At 34.8% G+C, this 17,773-nt stretch overlaps 2 protein-coding genes across 5 annotated transcripts in view; both read left to right on the top strand.

Moving 5' to 3' along the window:
* The window catches only part of LOC114240739 (uncharacterized), a 106,799-nt gene extending 98,572 nt beyond the window's left edge, over positions 1-8,227 (top strand). The window contains exons 8-9 of the mRNA XM_089738516.1: positions 1,842-2,021; positions 2,722-8,227. Coding sequence (XP_089594642.1) covers positions 1,842-2,021; positions 2,722-2,930 — 389 coding nt within the window. The 3' untranslated portion in view covers positions 2,931-8,227. The remainder of the gene's footprint in view (positions 1-1,841; positions 2,022-2,721) is intronic.
* A 2,304-nt stretch (positions 8,228-10,531) lies between these two features.
* The window catches only part of LOC114243859 (uncharacterized), a 40,453-nt gene continuing 33,211 nt past the window's right edge, over positions 10,532-17,773 (top strand). For all 4 annotated transcript variants that reach the window (XM_089738514.1, XM_089738512.1, XM_089738513.1 and 1 more), the window contains exon 1: positions 10,532-10,997. In XM_089738514.1, coding sequence (XP_089594640.1) covers positions 10,959-10,997 — 39 coding nt within the window. In that variant the 5' untranslated portion in view covers positions 10,532-10,958. The remainder of the gene's footprint in view (positions 10,998-17,773) is intronic.

Raw genomic sequence — 17,773 nt, 5'->3', positions numbered from 1 at the left:
AGGTTGATAATATTTGCGTGTATATTTTATATTTTTGCACACTTGATATTAAATGTTCGCTGTCGCAATGTCAAAGGTAAAGCCAATCGACTTAGCACTTCTTACACCATTGACAGTCAAAATATATTGTAACAAAAAAAATAAAAAATTGTAAATCAAATTTTACAATTTTTTTATTCTCGTAAGTTTTGATGAATTTTGCTGTACATATGTCCCCGGTATTAATGATCGGCCGCATGGTACTTTGCCTTCGAAGTCAATAAATAAAAAATTCCGTTCCCTCATTAATCTGTGTGGTGGATACTTAATCTCTAACTTTTGTCCACAAACGCCGCTTGACACAATTTCGACACAGTTTTGGAACACAGAAATCTGTGTTCATTTAGAATAGCCATTCTTTAAATTGCAGTCACACAGTATGTGATTTTTTGTTTCTTTTTGTTCAGTGTGATTTTAATGAAAATCCATTTACATATATCAGAGCAAGCCTCGCTTGTAAAAATTGCTATTAATCCTTAAAGGCGACATTGATTTAAATTACTATTTTGATGCGTAAGAGTCATAAAATCACGTCAATCAAATCAAAAGAGTCGTAAAAATTATTATAATAATCGTGGTTTATATAAGGTGTTGTTAAGTTGAATATATTTTTAGCGAATTAATCACAATCAAGAATAGTATTAGATTAGTTTAATAATATAAGTAGGTATGAGAATAATGGCGATAGGACCTCTTGTGAGTCCGCACAGGTAGGTACCACCACCCTGCTCATTTCTGCCGTGAAGCAGTAATGCGTTTCGGTTTGAATAGTGGGGCAGCCGTTGTAACTATACTTGAGTCCTTAGAACTTATATCTCAATGTTGGTGGCGCATTTACGTTGTAGATGTATATGGGCTTCAGTAACCACTTAACACCAGAGGGACTGCGAGCTCGTCCACCTATCTAAGCAATTATAAAAAATAATTAAAAAATAATAATAATATAAGATTAATACTAATAGTATCAGCCATCCTCAAAGATAATAAAGAATTTAAGAGCGGTACCAGGAAAACCATAACTTACTAAAAGAAAACTTATGCATTCAAAGTCAAGTTTGACTCAAAACTTGACTAGCAAACAAGGTACTTTTTGTTTATTCGCGTAAATGGAAAAAAAGAGCTTACATCTCGTCTGGTGTTCAGCACTAATAATTATTTATGATGAAATTTGTTCACGGATAATTGTGTCTCCTACATTCTAATAATTTTAGTTCATTTTTGGCATATATTATTTCAAATTGTGTATCGATTTAAAATGTGATGCTTAGAAAAATCAATATTTTTTTTCATATCTACAAATAATATATATTACCTATTACTTAAGGATGAGTCGTAAATAAATAAAATCATTATTATTTTTTTAGTATCAGATAACCGCTATTTGATTTCTTAAAAATAATATCTTATGATTCGCATTAACTTCATAATTTGAGGTGATTGAGTTAATTATATAATTAAATATATATATATATTATTTTATTTATATTATATATTTACTAACGATCACGCCACGTTAACTGGTCCCGTGCTAAGTTCGTAAAGAACTTGTGTTACAGGTACCAGATAACGGAAATAAATGTAATATTTTTATTATACACATACATGTATATAATATACATCCATAGCCCTGGAAAAGACATTTTTTATATTTATCATACAAATATCTTCCCTTGGCAGGATTCGAACCCGCGACCCTCTTGTGTGGTGACCATGTCACTTACCACTACACCAGACGGCCGTTAATCACATTTAAAATCGATTTTTTTAGACACGAAACTAAAAAAATTCCATTTCAATTCCAGCTGCGACCTCGGCTGAAATGTACAATCGTGGTAGTCGCAACACTGTTGGGGCAATGGATGGTCGTGGACTAGTGGCAGTGATCAAGAGGCAGGTACCGCTGGCGGGCCAGCTGGACCACCAACTAGCATGGGGACAGGGCTGGGGCTGGGTGACATTACCCAACGGAGTATGGAGTGGACGTTAGTATTTTTCTGATTTTATATAAATTAAGTTACTTATTAATAATTCAATCTATACTTATATTATAAAGCTGAAGAGTTTGTTTGTTTGAACGCGCTAATCTCAGAAACAACTGGTCCGATTTGAAAAATTCTTTCAGTGCTAGATAACCCATTTATTGAGGAAGGCTATATATAGACTATACCTATAACATCACGGTAAGGCCAATACAAGTGAAGCACCAATAAACAATGTTTCAAAATAGGGGTATAAATAGCTCCTTAACATTCTATAATTCAAAAATATTTTCACTTTCTACGTAAATGAAGTGGGGGTAAAATTTTGCGTTATCCAAAGTAACTATTCCACGCGGACGGAGTCGCGGCCAAAAGCAAGTCTATTTATAAAATAAATGTGGAATATAAATAATAATTATGCAATAATCTTTCATATAATGCTTTTAAATTACGAATACTAATCTAATTTAAAGTCCCAGTTTAAAGGAGTTTGTTATGCACTAAAATTAAAATTCCGACCATTTGACATTGGCATAAACGTTCTGTAACTTTTGATAACCAATTAAGATGAGCCGTAAACTTATTCACCCATCTAACGCAATACTGGTCTGTGAACGAACGATTCGAAGCTTATTCATAAAAATTGGTGAATAATATATTGTCCAAGCTACCGGGTTTTATTCAAGTCTTTTAAAATTATCAGGTCTCACTTGGTCCCAAGACGGCGAAGACTTTGCGCTGCACGCCATGCCGATAATGCACCACACCAATGTGTCCCAAGCCTGCTCCATGCTGGACGGCGTCACCGCCTACGAAGCATCAGCTTACGAACAAGCCTTAGCAGAGTATGATGATACCGGAACATCCGATGACTGGGACTTCGGTGTCGACTGTGGTGATTTCATGATGTAAACGAGAACATTATTCACGGTGTGGTCTTAATTGATTTATGATTGACACTGCCAAACTACTTACAGTAAATCAAAATCGTACAGAGCACATACATGATGTTGTGATAGAAAGATTGACGATGAAATATCAAATGCCTAACTGAAGTTCTCAAATGTATCATGGCCTATAATACGGGAACTTGTTTGACCACTGAGCAAAAAAGATGAAAACATACAAACCCAACAGCAAGCACAATGATTCCTTATCGGGCACGCAGAATCTTAATATTAAGAGTCAGTATATTTTTTGTTCTATTTAGCACTTACACAGATTGCCATTGCGTTTTAAAAGTCAAATATTGTGACGCCTTTGTGAATATAATTAAGGATGTAACAGCACATACAAGATAAATAAGAAAATCAGTGCTTGCATATCATAATGGTATTTAAGTTTCTTATAGCCATATCTAGAATAAAACGAAATAGAAAAAGAAAACGAACGCTAAAACATTATAAGGAATCCTCAAGTTCGCAGTTGTCTAAAGTATAATGTGTGTTACTGTATGGGTCAAATAGAGAAATCATAAATTTATAGACGAAAATCGTTTAAATAATGACCATTCCGTGAATAATATCGTAAAAGATCTATAATCCAAAAAGGTTCATAGATTAAAAATCACTACCGACAAGTCAAATTACCACGTGTTCTTAGTTATAGTAACTTTTAACATAATTTGCATGTATTTTGTAATTTTTCAAGCGATTTAATTTACTAAATCATGATTAATGATATGAAACAGGAAATCAAAAGATTAACTTGTCATATTGTTCTCAAGACGATCCTACGTTGAGCAGTGCCAAATGTTTCTTGTAAAGATAAACTGTTGGAATTTGTTTTTAAAGTGCCGGTCACGATAAAATATTTACATATTATATGTATGTGCCAAATGTCGATTGAAATTGCTCGTATTTATGTAAAAAAACATTGAATTAAAATCTCTTTTTTTTTCGTTTTGCGAAGCTATAAGCACGTGTGACATAGGCGATGCAGTTCATTCCTGAGAAGAAGTTGTAGGGTATAGTAATAGGGCAAGGCCGGATAGTTCACGGTGAAATGAGAATGGGCACAGTCAATCCGACGTTAATTGTGATGTTCTATGATCATTGTAGAAATATTAATAAAGACCTACCTGACTAGATGGTTCTTTGGAAGTGATTTGAGCAGAATATAGATAATTTCAAGTAGACGTTGTTGAGACTTGCAAAATTTTGTCTCCTGATTGAAATACAGACAGTAACTTTGACAGTGTACGACAAATAAATAACTCGTTTTGGCTTTGCAATCCCTTGGCGATCAAATGGCCCGTGCGCAGTTTTCAGTTTCAAAGTCAGTCGGAAGGCAAAAACAAATTGACTTTTAAAAGGTCTGGAGTTTTGAACAGGGTAAACGAGTACTTTACGGCTCTCGAATATGAAATACAGATTCGGCCCCGTGTGTACTGCTCCTAAATTCAAATACCTTCTATTTGCCTACCTGTCTACTTGAAAAAGAATTTTGTCCTCACAAAATGTTGAAAGCTTCTGTGTTTTTGCCATATGCTCCTCGGAGTGTTCTGAGCAATGTCTGGGAGGATCACGTCATCTTCTTTTTACTATTACACTCCACAGCAAAGAAGCAGAAATCGTCCATACCACTTGAAATCGCTGCGCTCGTTCACAGTAACTTTTCATCCGGGTCTGGACTAAACACGCCTCTACGGTGTTTTCTGAATAACATTGGAAATGTCGGATCTTACATGAAACTGTCACCCGTGCTCTGTTAGGCCATCATAATCTCTATTTCTAACAGTATATTTTAAATTGAAAGCTTATAAGTTCTCGTGTTGCATAAAAATCTCAACAGACATAAAAACAATTTTTGTCCCTTTTATATCACCGTCACAGTTCCGGAAACCCTATTCTTGATCTAGAGCATGATACTGTTCTCATTAAAGCTAACTATGAACTGCATCGTCTAGATTTCAGCGTATAGTTATCCTAAGCTACCTGTTTTGTGTACTAATTGAAATTTGCTGATAAAAATTTTTTTTTAGGCATTTTCTAAATTTCGAAAGTTAAAACAATGTGAAGTACCTAATAATTGCATGCTATCTAGTTGTGTGTCATAGAAAAATATGTGTGTAGCCATAAATAATAGAACTAGTAAACTATGGTGGTGGCCTACAATAATAATTTTCTTCGAACTTTAGGACAGACGAGAGTTTACGAAAATTACCCTAATAATTATGTCGTATTATTTTGTTCATTTTCAATTTTATAAATCTATTTGATTAATTTGGAAATCTTTTGACGGTTAATGTAAATCCGAAACTATTAAATTTTGTAAGACATTTTTTGAATGTTCTACGCTAAATTAACCAGGGTAAGATCAGATTGTAATTGAGATATTTTGTCTTCAAATAAAAAAACCTCGATTTTTATTTATTACATCATTGTTATTGAGTATAAATATGTTAAAACGACAGCAAAATAGGATTAGTACAAACCCGCTTAACCCTAATGACACCAATTATGAATATATGTACTCATGGGCTACATGGGTCCGTAATTAACTTAGATGTAAGTTGATGTTAGTACGTAGTGAATTTGGTCGGTAGAGGCAGATTCAACTAACCGAATGTGATATCCAAAATTAGACCTTTTAAGAACTATGCGTAGATTTCTAAATTGACAAACGCACCCAATAGCACAGCGTCCAATTAAAAATAATCAATGCTAAATAATATAACAACGGGAGTTACTTCAAGTGAGTTTACAAAACCTACAAACACATTTTTAAAAGGCCTAAAATCACCCATGTTAATTAATACAAATGTTTGGCATAGTGTCGGTATAGTTAAATACTTAGTGATTTAGTACAATTATTGAGAGTTCTAGTCGCTAAAACCTCCCGACCTACCCAAAGACTGCCTATCGTTATATTACCTGATACCTGTGTTGTGTGTACCCTAGACATGGTAATCGTGAATATGACCCAGGCTCTGCGAATTGAGACACATTGCATGGTCTTGATTTAAAAAAAAAAAACACATTCATTCGCTGAACAACTAAATAAATAGGCAAAAGAATAAAATGAAAAACAAAAACTACTTTGGTTATGTAGCTGATGTTTACAACAAAACGATATACTTGCATCGTGTTCCCTAGTGCTAAGGGTCGTGACCTTTACGGAACACTGCTTGGACTATGTTCCTCAATTATTTCCAGTCCTCTGCGCAGTGAATAGCGACATTAATGCTTGAGTCTAAAGCGATATAATATTAGCTTTTATAAGATACCCGGATTGTTAGTATATTGATATTCCTTCCAAAAAAATATTGATGAAATTTATCGAACTTTTTTTTATACGACAACAAAAGTTGCTTAACTTGTTTAAGTCCATGAATACATTTAGACTACAGTATGCCAAATACATGGTCTAATCTTACTTGTCCTTAATCTGACATACAAAAATTGGTTTGTAAAATTTACTGTGATTTTAGGAGCCCACGGCAAGAAATTGCTATTTAACGGTAAACATATACCACCATGTTTGGTTCGTGATTTATTAATAAATAAGATGAGACAGTAAAAACTTCATTGAAATTCCTCTTCTACTTCACTTTCTCAAGCTTTATTTCAACAACAATTTCAAGTTCGTGATTGAAAGTGACGAAAAAAAAACACTAAGAACTTCTTGCTAACATTCCTTACTAAAATGTAGTTTATTTAGGTACTTGGGTATTCTATTAGTGCTAACGTTATTACCCGTAAGATCAACAATTAACTTAATGTTTTATTTTACTTCATCATCATCATCAGCGTTTATCTGCCCACTGCTGGACATAGGCCTTCCCCAATGCCTTCCACATAATGCGGTCCTCCGCCTTCCGCATCCAACGATTTCCCGCAGTTATATTTTCATACATAAATGTATACAATTTGTTGTAACATACCCTACCAAACACAAGCATAGTGCTTACTCTAATGAGAATCTTTTAAATTACGGAGATCATGCAATGTGACTGATAGATGTTGTAGTAAAAAGTATATTAAATATTATTGTGTATGTACTTAAATGTAATATTATATGTAGTGGATATGTGATGTATGGTTATCGCAATGTTTACTTGATAAATTTCATATTCCAAAATTTTCTAAACGGCAAACCTTTATTGATACCTGTTCGTGATTTTATTAGCAAAAAGTATTTTCTTTCGATTTAAAGATTCGAATATTGAAAATGACATTCGGTATTGCGCGGGAAATATAAGGATCATTAATACAGATAATACAAGCTGCTCGCAATTTTGAAAAGTTTAAAGAGAATGGACGTAGATTAGACATTGTCGTTAAAATTCAATTATACTTTTTTTAAGGAATAAAAATATTTCTTTCATCACTCCCCTGACAACGAAATTTAAAGAACGATTTGTCTATTGCAAATATGAATCTTAGAAACTACAATTCTTATTTAAGTCCTAATATTCTCGTTGTGTCAATCTCACTGTCAAATTTATTTTTCACGTTAGGTACAGGTAAAGTGTACCGTTTTGATGTTTTTGATAAAGTATGTCTAAGCACAAATATATAGTATTATTATACAGCGATAAATCGGCGCTGGCTTCGTCGAAAAATCCATATTTTTATAAGAAACAATTACTCCATTATATTTTTTTTTTTTTTAATTTAAAGGTGCTATTTGTTTGAAACTGCTTATCGTGAATCCTGTGTGATTAGCAAAATATAAAGAAATAATGTCTAATAATGCTTCTAAGTATCAGAAAGATATATTTTAATTTTAAATTATTTTAAATTCATTTAATGAATTCTCTGGTGTTATTACAGCGGAAATTAAAAACCCAATTGGTAAATAGTGTAATCTATATACATTAAAATCATAATCTATTCCATAGACTTGTTATTACAACATAGAATTGTCAAAACAATAAAAAAAACCGGAACAGTTATTTACTAGGGATACAAATCATGATATTCATAAAATTCCAAAGAATGTCTTATATTGTGGAGAATGTTTGCTATTTAAATTTTCGATTTCTGACGATTGTGATTGACACAATAAATAAGCTATTGATCCGTTCGTATAATGTAATAGCACCATTGAATTTGTTTAATAAGTAACATTCGACAAATAAAACTATATTTATCAGAACTTTAGCTAGTTCGTGATTGTGTGTAACTCGTGTGAGATGATAGTGGTTCACGTAAAATGAATGTTTGTATGTAAATTTTATAAATAAAAACACCGTTAGGTGGTTCTTTTTTTTGTTTTATTTACTCTCCTAATTTATTTAGACACACATATAATATATGTTTGTATGTGTGTGTATTATATTCACATTTATTTATAATTATACGTTCTATTTATAAAAACTCTAAAGCAGAATATTGATGATCTATGTACGAAAGCGAATTATTGACTTGTAATAAAAATCAAGTAGGTACTTACCGCACAAAATATTTTTTGTGTTATTATTAGTGGTGGGATGTCTTGTGATCCCGCTCGGGTAGGTATCATCACTTTATTTCTACCGTGAATCAGTAATTCATTGCAGTTTGAAGGGTAGTGGGTATACGATACGGTTGATACCTCATCTCTGAAGGTGGGTGACGTCATTCACGTTCTTATATTATGGGCTCCTGGTAACCACATTAGGTGAACCATAAGCTCAGTCACCCGTCTATCATGGGTCAAACAATTTGTAAAAAGGGTTGGGTGGCTTTTCTATTTTGTCCAATACATACCTGCTTATGTTAGGTCTCCTACTCTTCCTTGCGTCAATAATCCTCAATGCTGGTCGTGGCCTCCTCTAATAACTTTCTCCTGGATTATCCTGCGCCATTCCTGCCTATCCTCAGCTGTATGGATAGCAACGTTATGTTAAGTTTCCTAAATCCTGTAAAAACTACTCAAAACTGATTGTCGCCGGAAAACAAGAAACTGAAGGAAAAAGTTCATCACGCTCGACGGACCAAGTACTATTGTCGATATCGTTGTCACTGAGACGATATCTGCTGCTGAATTCTGGGACAGATAAAAAATGGTATGCAATATGCCCTTCAGTTAGGCCCTAGCTTTCCTCACTCTCTCAAACACAATAAAAACAATGAAATAAATACAAACGAAAACGCCTCTTAGATTTTCAAGCCGCGTTTGAATATGGAAAAAATATTTTAAAAGAGCGATCGCATTGGAAATATAAATAAATAAGAAGTAAAACAAACTTGGATATCTTAAGCGTGAAGAGCTTACTGGACGCTTTGCTCGCTTAGAAAGTTTATGTTTTTGCATTTTAAGGTTGATGCTTTACAATTATTTGTACATTTTTTCTGAAAGTATGCTCTTTACTCGATTCGCGCAGCATGTAAGTATAGGGCCTTTTTCACGGTATTCCAGGTTGGCACTTAAGGCGAATTCAGCCTATAAGAAGTCATCCCGATCGCCAATCTAGTGATAAATCATCTTATTAGAAAATTTTGAGCATTCTCCAAAAAATTTGACTTTTTTTCTATTACTGTTTTAGGAAGACGACTTTACGCCCCACTTTGTAGTAAATAGGCATGTCGCTTGTAGACATCGGCAATGTCAGGAGCATAGAGAAGCTGCTACCTGAAAATTAAAAAGGTCAACAATATCGGTAGGCAGCGGTTTGGCTCTGCTCCTGCTCTGCTCTCTGCTGAAGTCCATGGGCGACGGGAACCACTCAACATCAGGTGGGCTGTACGCTCGCATTACAAGGGCAATAAAAAAAGAAAAAAAAAAGGATGGAACTTTTGCCTATTTTCGTAAATAATAAAATATGCAAGGTATAAAGAGTGAATTTCAAATTATTTTCCAAAAGAGTTGCAAAGTGTGTTTTGACCAAAATTACCCAGCATATGAGGGGGGGATACAGTCTGCTGTTTTCATTCTAATCTATAAGTGTATTGAAGTCCCTTATCGAGTAACCGTGTTAACGATTTGTTCTTGACGTAAATCTTGGATAGAACTTATTAAAATAGGCACTCCCTCTTACAAATCTTTTTAATTTCTTTTAATGAAATGAATCTACTAAATAAATAAATATACATTAAATATACCAGTTACAGTTTTAAATTAATATTTAACGTATCGCTAACGGTAAGATTTCACTTAAATATCCTACCTAATATAAGTGATATCTTACCTTTTTATCTCATTATTTATATCTCTACTTTCTTATTAAGGCTTCCATAAAAAAACAATATACCAAAGTATGTATATATTTTTGGTCGTTGCACTGATAAAATACATACATACAGCTTTCACTGTACTTTAATAATATTTACATAACGATCTTCGCGAAAAATATCTATGGGTGAACTTTAAGCCTAACAATGTAAGGCATAATATCCTTTGAATCATCAGCAATTTCACGTTATCGTCAAGCTTTTATATGCAAAGTTTTTTGCTTTTAATGTAACGTATCCAAACAATTTTGTCTCTTAAGTACAGTGTACACGATCGCTTTTTTCGTCGGAGGCTTTATCGAGCGGCATTCAGGTTTGTCGAGGTGTTCAGGGCGTGTAGGTGCAGCTAGTCGATTACTCAGCGCGTAGTCATGCAGGCTGTCTGTTCCCCCGCCGCGCCATCTCGCGTTGTTTCGCCACAGAATCAACACAGCTGAGTCCCAGTTGCTTGGCTACGGCAGGCGCGTTTGATCGGTATCGCGACGTTTTAAAGGAACTTAAACGATTTTTATTTGTGTAAAGATTAAAAAAAAAACATAGATAATATAATAAACGTTTGAAAACTTCGCGGTTTCCGAAAAAGTTTATGGTATCGACTTAAGACTGTCGTTCGTGTCAAACTTTGTGATTGTGTTTCAATGATATGTTTACAAATCGCGTATTGCAATTTTAATGTTTTTTCATCGTAAATTTATTATACAATTTTGTAAAGACGTTTGAATTTTATTTTTTTTGATTGGTTTTGTCAATTTTGCGTGTTTCGTGTGTCATTTCTACCAGAATGGAAAAGGGCGGAGGCTCCAGACTGCTTCAAATGCAGGTAACTTGAAGCATAATTACATTTAACAACAAATTCTGCAGGTACTTTTTTCTGATCGCGTTATGCAAAACAGAACCTCAGTCCATGCTACGCCAGCTTCGCTCTTGTTTTGTAGTAATGATTTTAGTTAGTAGCAAAAGAAGCAGTAATGTTTTGCTTTAAGGGCTGGTGATAAATAAATGCATTCCTCAAAAAGAGCAGTAATTATATGAAGTCAAAACGTCTAGAATCAAAGCGACAATGACCTCGTTATCGGAAAACGAACAAAAAATACATTTTTAAAGCTAAAATTAATGACAATCAAAGCAGATATTATAATGTATAGACATCACAGTTTCCTTGTGAATACAAAAAAAAACGTTACACGAAAACTAATATTTCTGAACAAATTAAATTTTAATGTATGTCACCCCTCCCCGCGTGCTTTATCACTATAATAGTTTTTGGTTCTCATAAGAGACACAAGATAATCGTAAAAAATTAATAAAAGAATTCCCGGTTCAAGACCGTCGTGTGAATTGTGAGGTTTTTATTTTTCGAAACAGTCGCGCTCCGCCGCCGACGCCGCCGCCGCGTCGCCCGAGACGCGAACCTTGAACTCAGCTGGGTCAATTATTATTATTGTATAATCACTTACTGGAACTAAAGACCGTTATATTTTGAAACATAGATAATACATGTTTTGAAATTCAAAACATCCATAAGCAGGACAGAAACGTAATAAATGCTTAAAATTGTTCCACATAAACTGAGTAGTGTGTTGTACCGCTATATTTATAACCATAGTTATTACGCTTAAGGCTACCCGCGCGCACCCAATAATATTGACAATGTAATATTGACAAAAACATTGATCAATATTTGGTACCGTATACTGTGCAATACTATTTTCAACTTTTCGAGGTAAAATCTGACTCAGTCGCTCAGTAGCTTGATTTGTATACGTAGGTACGTTTGGTAAAATGGAAAAAAAGGAAAGAAAAATCTGCTAAAAAAACAATTAAGAAAAAAACGATGGATAAAAGCTTGGATGAGAAAAAAAGCCGAATTAACTCATTTTAATGTAATAAAAGAACTACGGAATACAGAGGATGATGATTTTAATTACATGAGAAGGAGAGACAGCAGCTTTCAAAAACTATTATTGTACATTTTTAACAAAAAATAGGTATAACAAGCACGTCCACCTTCCTGTAAATTTAATTCTCGACTAAAATATTGTAGCGAGCCCGCCCACGACAATATTATTGGCAATATCCCTGCCTCTCCCCGATATTGTTGCAAGAAAATCAAAGTTTCTAGAAATCCACAATAATATTGAACAATACTAAAATACAGGTCGCACACATACAACAATACTGACAATATGAACTTCATTGAAAATATTATAGTTGTGTGCGGCTAGCCTTATATTTAAGTGTCTAACTTAGCAGATGACACAAAAATAATAACTACAAATGTAATACGAATAGCTGACGGGCGGTTTCTGGACTTTGATGGGCCGTATATAGGGACATGGAGTATTCACAATATAATAATTAAAAAAAAAGGTTTAGTCTTTTTATCTGTACGCAATGTAAGACAATTCAAAACAGATGACGCGCGACTTCCCAACGGAACGCGGGGCGCGTTAAAATCTACCTACCTACCTATTAGGCTTTTTATTATAACTAGTGGTCCCCTGGTAGTCGAAATTCGACTATAATTAATTGAAATTATAAGTTTGTACACTATTATGATTCTATTTTCTAAGACTATTATACTTCTATAATCATAGAGTTCGTCAAAAATAGACAAATATTAATAACAAACAATATTTAATCTATACTCAATTTGACCACAGACTATAAGCAATAAGAAAAGTTTGACAATAAACAAATAGTATGCATGCGTGTGTGTGTCACATACATGGTAGGTGCGTAATGTTTTTATTTATTGATTTAATGTATTTTTATACATAATTTAAAAAGCTATTATCATTCTGCACTCCTTCTCTTTATTCTCTATAAGTGAATTTTTATTCTCTCTAAATTTCATACTCCTCCGCCCGCGGAATTTTCGTAAAAAGGATTACAAAGTTTTTGCTTCGCGTATTAATATATAGATGAGTCGCGATTCAGTAATAGTAACCTGACTCTATTTATTGATGTTAAGGCTCACATGTAAACGTCACTATTTCTACCGAAAAGTGTCAGGGGGCCGCGTTCGTAATACAATTCAAGCATGCACATCTTGTCACATGATGTCATTAATTTTGTAATGACTGTGGGCTCCGTTGAAGACATAGCATCAGCTGAACTGTCGAAGTGGGAATGCGTTCCGAAAGGGTGGAGCAGCCTTTGTGCCATAGAACTGAGGCGTCTCATGTCTCAAGGTAGGTGCCGGCATTTACGCAGTTAATTACGCTGTTGGACCCCGGAAACCGAATAACACCAAGTGGTCCGTGAGCTCGTCCACCCGTCTAAGTATAGAAAAATGTGACTAGTCTACACATATACTAAAAAAAAGTCCACACATTAGTTCCATTATTGCCTAAGAAGCTCAATTAATAAGCACACACTTGTCCCGTATAAGTATTTGTATTGTGACGTCATTGTCACGCACAGCATCGACGAATACGAACAGATGGCTTGTTTCCTATAACATTAATATTATGCATGTTTTTGTCACGAGAATTTTCCTGGTACCCAATATTTTGTTTAATGTTATTGCAGCACCAATTATGATCGTGCTTCAGCACATTTTCTGAAACAAACATAATTTTCATTATTGCATTCGTATTTTAGGTAATCAGTCAAATAGCCACACGTTATTGCTTGCAATAGTGTTCATTATAAAGTGCATGTGCATTTTGGCTATACAAGAGAGATCGCTCTAAAATTTCAATATAAAAATTCAGAACCCTAAAGATGATTACACTGAATTCTATCGGTTTCACCATTTATGTTTTGTAACAAACAAACAAACAAAATAATTTACAAAATGTAATCTGGTGTTTTGCTCACAATTTGATGTAGGTACCTAAAAGTAGGTATTCGTATAGGTATATTTGTCTTAAGTCTGCATCTGGCATTGCTGACGTCATCACCATCATTACCATAAGGGTCCACCTTATGGTATGCTTGTCTGCCTACAAAGAGAATTAAAAAATCTATAATGTATGGTATAAATATCCCAATAAATGATCTATGTGTTTCATTTTACAGACATGAAACACATAAATATTCATATAAATATGTACATACACTGTACCTATGCATATAAACTACGTAAGTTTAGCAATTTAAATAAATAAATATATACAGACAACACGTGATAGTCCTCATTTAGTTCACCCCAATGACGTAATAGCGGCACGTGAGGTTTTGACACGATTCGTACAAACGGTGACCCAACCCCTCCTAATGTTCCATTTAAAAGCATTGAAAAGAATACTTTTAGTACATTGTATGTACGTCCTATTAATTAATTAGTATCTTTCACTGACATACTTTTTACAAACTGTGAATTTACTGCTGTTGTGTTGTGTTTTTCGTGGTAAGTTTCCTAATTAATTCGATACGAAATATGACGGGACGATTTGTGACTTTGATAGGCGTTGGAAGATTAAAATCTATAAGTTGTTAAAAATTTCCATTCAACTTAGTATGTACTTTGAAATTTCCAGATTTAATTCATTCAACGTTTCACATTTTTTTTTATTAGGTATTGTCTTTTAAATCAACGTGTGTGTGTGTGTGTGTCAGTTTTTTTTCCTACCTATGCTGGTAAGCTCGAAGGGTTATGCCAGCTTAACCGAGCGAGTAGGTGAGCTCACGGGGCTGTAACCTGAGGTTGTTGTTAACACTAGGCCTAGCAAGAGCAGTGCTTCGCAGAATCTACCAACTAAGATCCAGTGAGAAGCTCAGTGGACTGTGTCTGAGGGTTAATTTGCTCGCCGAGCCTTTCGTCGCAAGCGACAGGTTCGACAAAAACTATGACCGGTGCTTGAGGTACCTAAAAGCACCGAATGTTAGTTAATTTTACTTACCCGCAACCGTACGTAAAAAGTAACGCGAAGTTTATTACAAATGGCGTTGACACTAGTCGGAATATAAAACAGTTAACAGATACTGCGCGACCTAAATCTCATATCGCGCAAATCCCGTTAAGTATTTACCTGTGAGTAAAAATATATTGGAAGCGCTAAATTGATTAACAAACGCAATTCAAACAGATATCCGTTGTAAATGGACATTCGTCGTAGTCCAATTAATATTATGAACTTCGAATACATCGATGAGCATAAAGAAATTATTATGTTAGGTTGCAGTTCTGAGGTACTCCTCTGGTATATAAGGCCTTCACAAGTTGCCTCCCCCTCCACGTCATCTCAGATCCTCCCGATCCACTAACGGTGCTTTTAGGTACCCCAAGCACCGGTCACCGTTCTTGTCGAACCCGTCGCTTGCGACGAAGGGCTCGACGAGTAAACTAACCCTCAGACACAGCCCACTGAGTTTCTCGCCGGATCTCTCAGTGGGTCGCGTTTCCGATCCGGTGGTAGATTCTGCGAAGCACGGCTCTTGCTAGGGTTCGTGTTAGCAACGTCGTCAGGTTTGAGCCCCGTGAGCTCACCTACTAGTTAAGGTTACGCTGGAATAGCCTCTCAAGTCTACCAGCTTAGGTAGGAAAAAAAAAAAAAAAAAAAACCTCCGCCTTTTCCTGTCTTGAGCTTGCTCCTTAAGATCGCGCTAGGTTAGGCCGGCAGTCCTCATTTCGTTCTCGACGATGCGTCGCCAAGTGTGTATAGGTATTTTCCTGCCACTAAAAGCGATCAATGCTGAGTTGACTGCGCCGTAGTGTGTCCTATCTAGCGCTATTTCCGGTCGGCAGTGTCTTGCGCGATTGGGGTATGATTACATTTAGTTACATTAGTAAATTATTATGCCCGATATAAAATGAATCATTCTTTTTTTATTTATTTATATAACTTTAATCCTTCTAATTTATTGCATATGGTAGCGTGCATTACATATCCAAAATCGTAATAAAAAATTCACGAATTTTAAGCCGTTCGATGTTAAAGACATCCCATTTGATATTTGTAGGTCGTAGACATAATTATAAGTACTTTTACGACTTATTGTCGCATTTATAATTTCCGACTCCTCGAATATTTTAAAGTTTTTGTGACCACTGACGTCTGAGTTCGGAAATAATAATCACGAAATTAAATCGCAAAAGGACTGTTAGTTACACAGTTAACATACTTATGTATATAATTATCAACGTACTTTGTCTTCGTCAAATTATTCTAAATGATTTATCTGTCATAACTAGAGCATCAAATAGTCAACCACTGCGACACGATTACCAGAGACCGTAGTGATTATGAAGACAATAGTTTCTATGAATAAAAATTCACTGTGACCCAATAAATCGCTGACTGAATTATTAATTTTGGTTACGTGATATTATAGCCGTGGAAGGGGTGTGGCAATCGGCAGGCTAAATTGCTAAAATCTAATTTCTGTGCGCATACATCAAACCCAAATATGTAGTAGGTACTTCATCATCAACATCATACTAGGTGTAAAACGGAAACTGACGTATAGTTAGCATCACTTCTTTTTTTGCAATTGCGAATCATTAATATGTTTCGACATATCATTCATAATGAAATCTCATTGGAACGTTTAGTGGTTCAAGGAAGAGTAGATGTTCAACGCTCTCGCGGCCGATCACCCAAAAGGTGGACAGGCTTGATTAAGTCATCTACTAAGTGTTTCCTTACTCAATGTACATGTACCGCCACAAATATAGAAAGATGGAGAAGTCTCTCAAAAGCCGCAACCAAGCAATAAGAAATACGTAACCACAACCACTCCAGGAGTGTACGACTGAGAAGAAGAATGCATTTAATACCTATCCACGGACACTTGATTAAATTCAGTATAAAAAGCACTAGGTTTTACTTGGCCGTTGTCGTGGTGTGGGCGCGAACGTTACACCTTATCGATCGTTTGATGAAGCATTAATTTATTAATTGAAATCGATAGTGGTGCGTCAACTGTAGCTACGAGTATCGGTATATAGTTTGCAAAGAATCATATAATCATACTCAAATGGTCTATTTAAAAGCCACCCAGTTTAAAAATCCAGTGATATACTTTTTTATATTTTTTTTTGTCTTCGATGATAAACGAGCATTTTAGGCGGGCCCAGCTGAAGGTGAGCGGTTAACGTGGTTCATGAACAACAGAAAGCCAGGAGCACAAATTGGTGGCCAACACTGAGAACTATTTTAATTTTAATGACAATACTTATTATTAAATGTTCCTATTTTAGATTTATTGTATCGCAGTTCACTGGGCTAAATTTAATTTTGTTGTTGCATATTTAAATGCAATTATGTAGACAATATGTATATACACAGCTTCAATGTCAGACAAGTCACGTGTCAACAAAATGTTTAAGTCATAGAAATATGTTTTGTGTAAATGAAAAATTGAGAAAATTCAATATTTATAAACTTTTTTCCTTACCTATTCACTCTTAGCTTAAGATGCTATTCTAGCTACTCTCTGACTGAGATGAGCACAGAGATCTCAACCTAAAATAGTTTGCTAATGCTGGCTCTAGCACACAGTGAACAGTGGTTTACAGAATCTATCTCCAGACCGGCATCACGAGTTTAATTCAGAGGGCAGAGTATAATTCACGATACCATTGAATCCCAGGTGAACCATGTTTTTTTTGTTTTAAGCATCCATTATTGGTCTTCATTATAATCA

Source organism: Bombyx mandarina, chromosome 25 (genome assembly GCF_030267445.1).
Source record: "Bombyx mandarina strain Sakado chromosome 25, ASM3026744v2".
In the NCBI taxonomy this organism is placed as follows: domain Eukaryota; kingdom Metazoa; phylum Arthropoda; class Insecta; order Lepidoptera; family Bombycidae; genus Bombyx; species Bombyx mandarina.
This window is presented reverse-complemented; position numbering and strand designations above follow the sequence as displayed.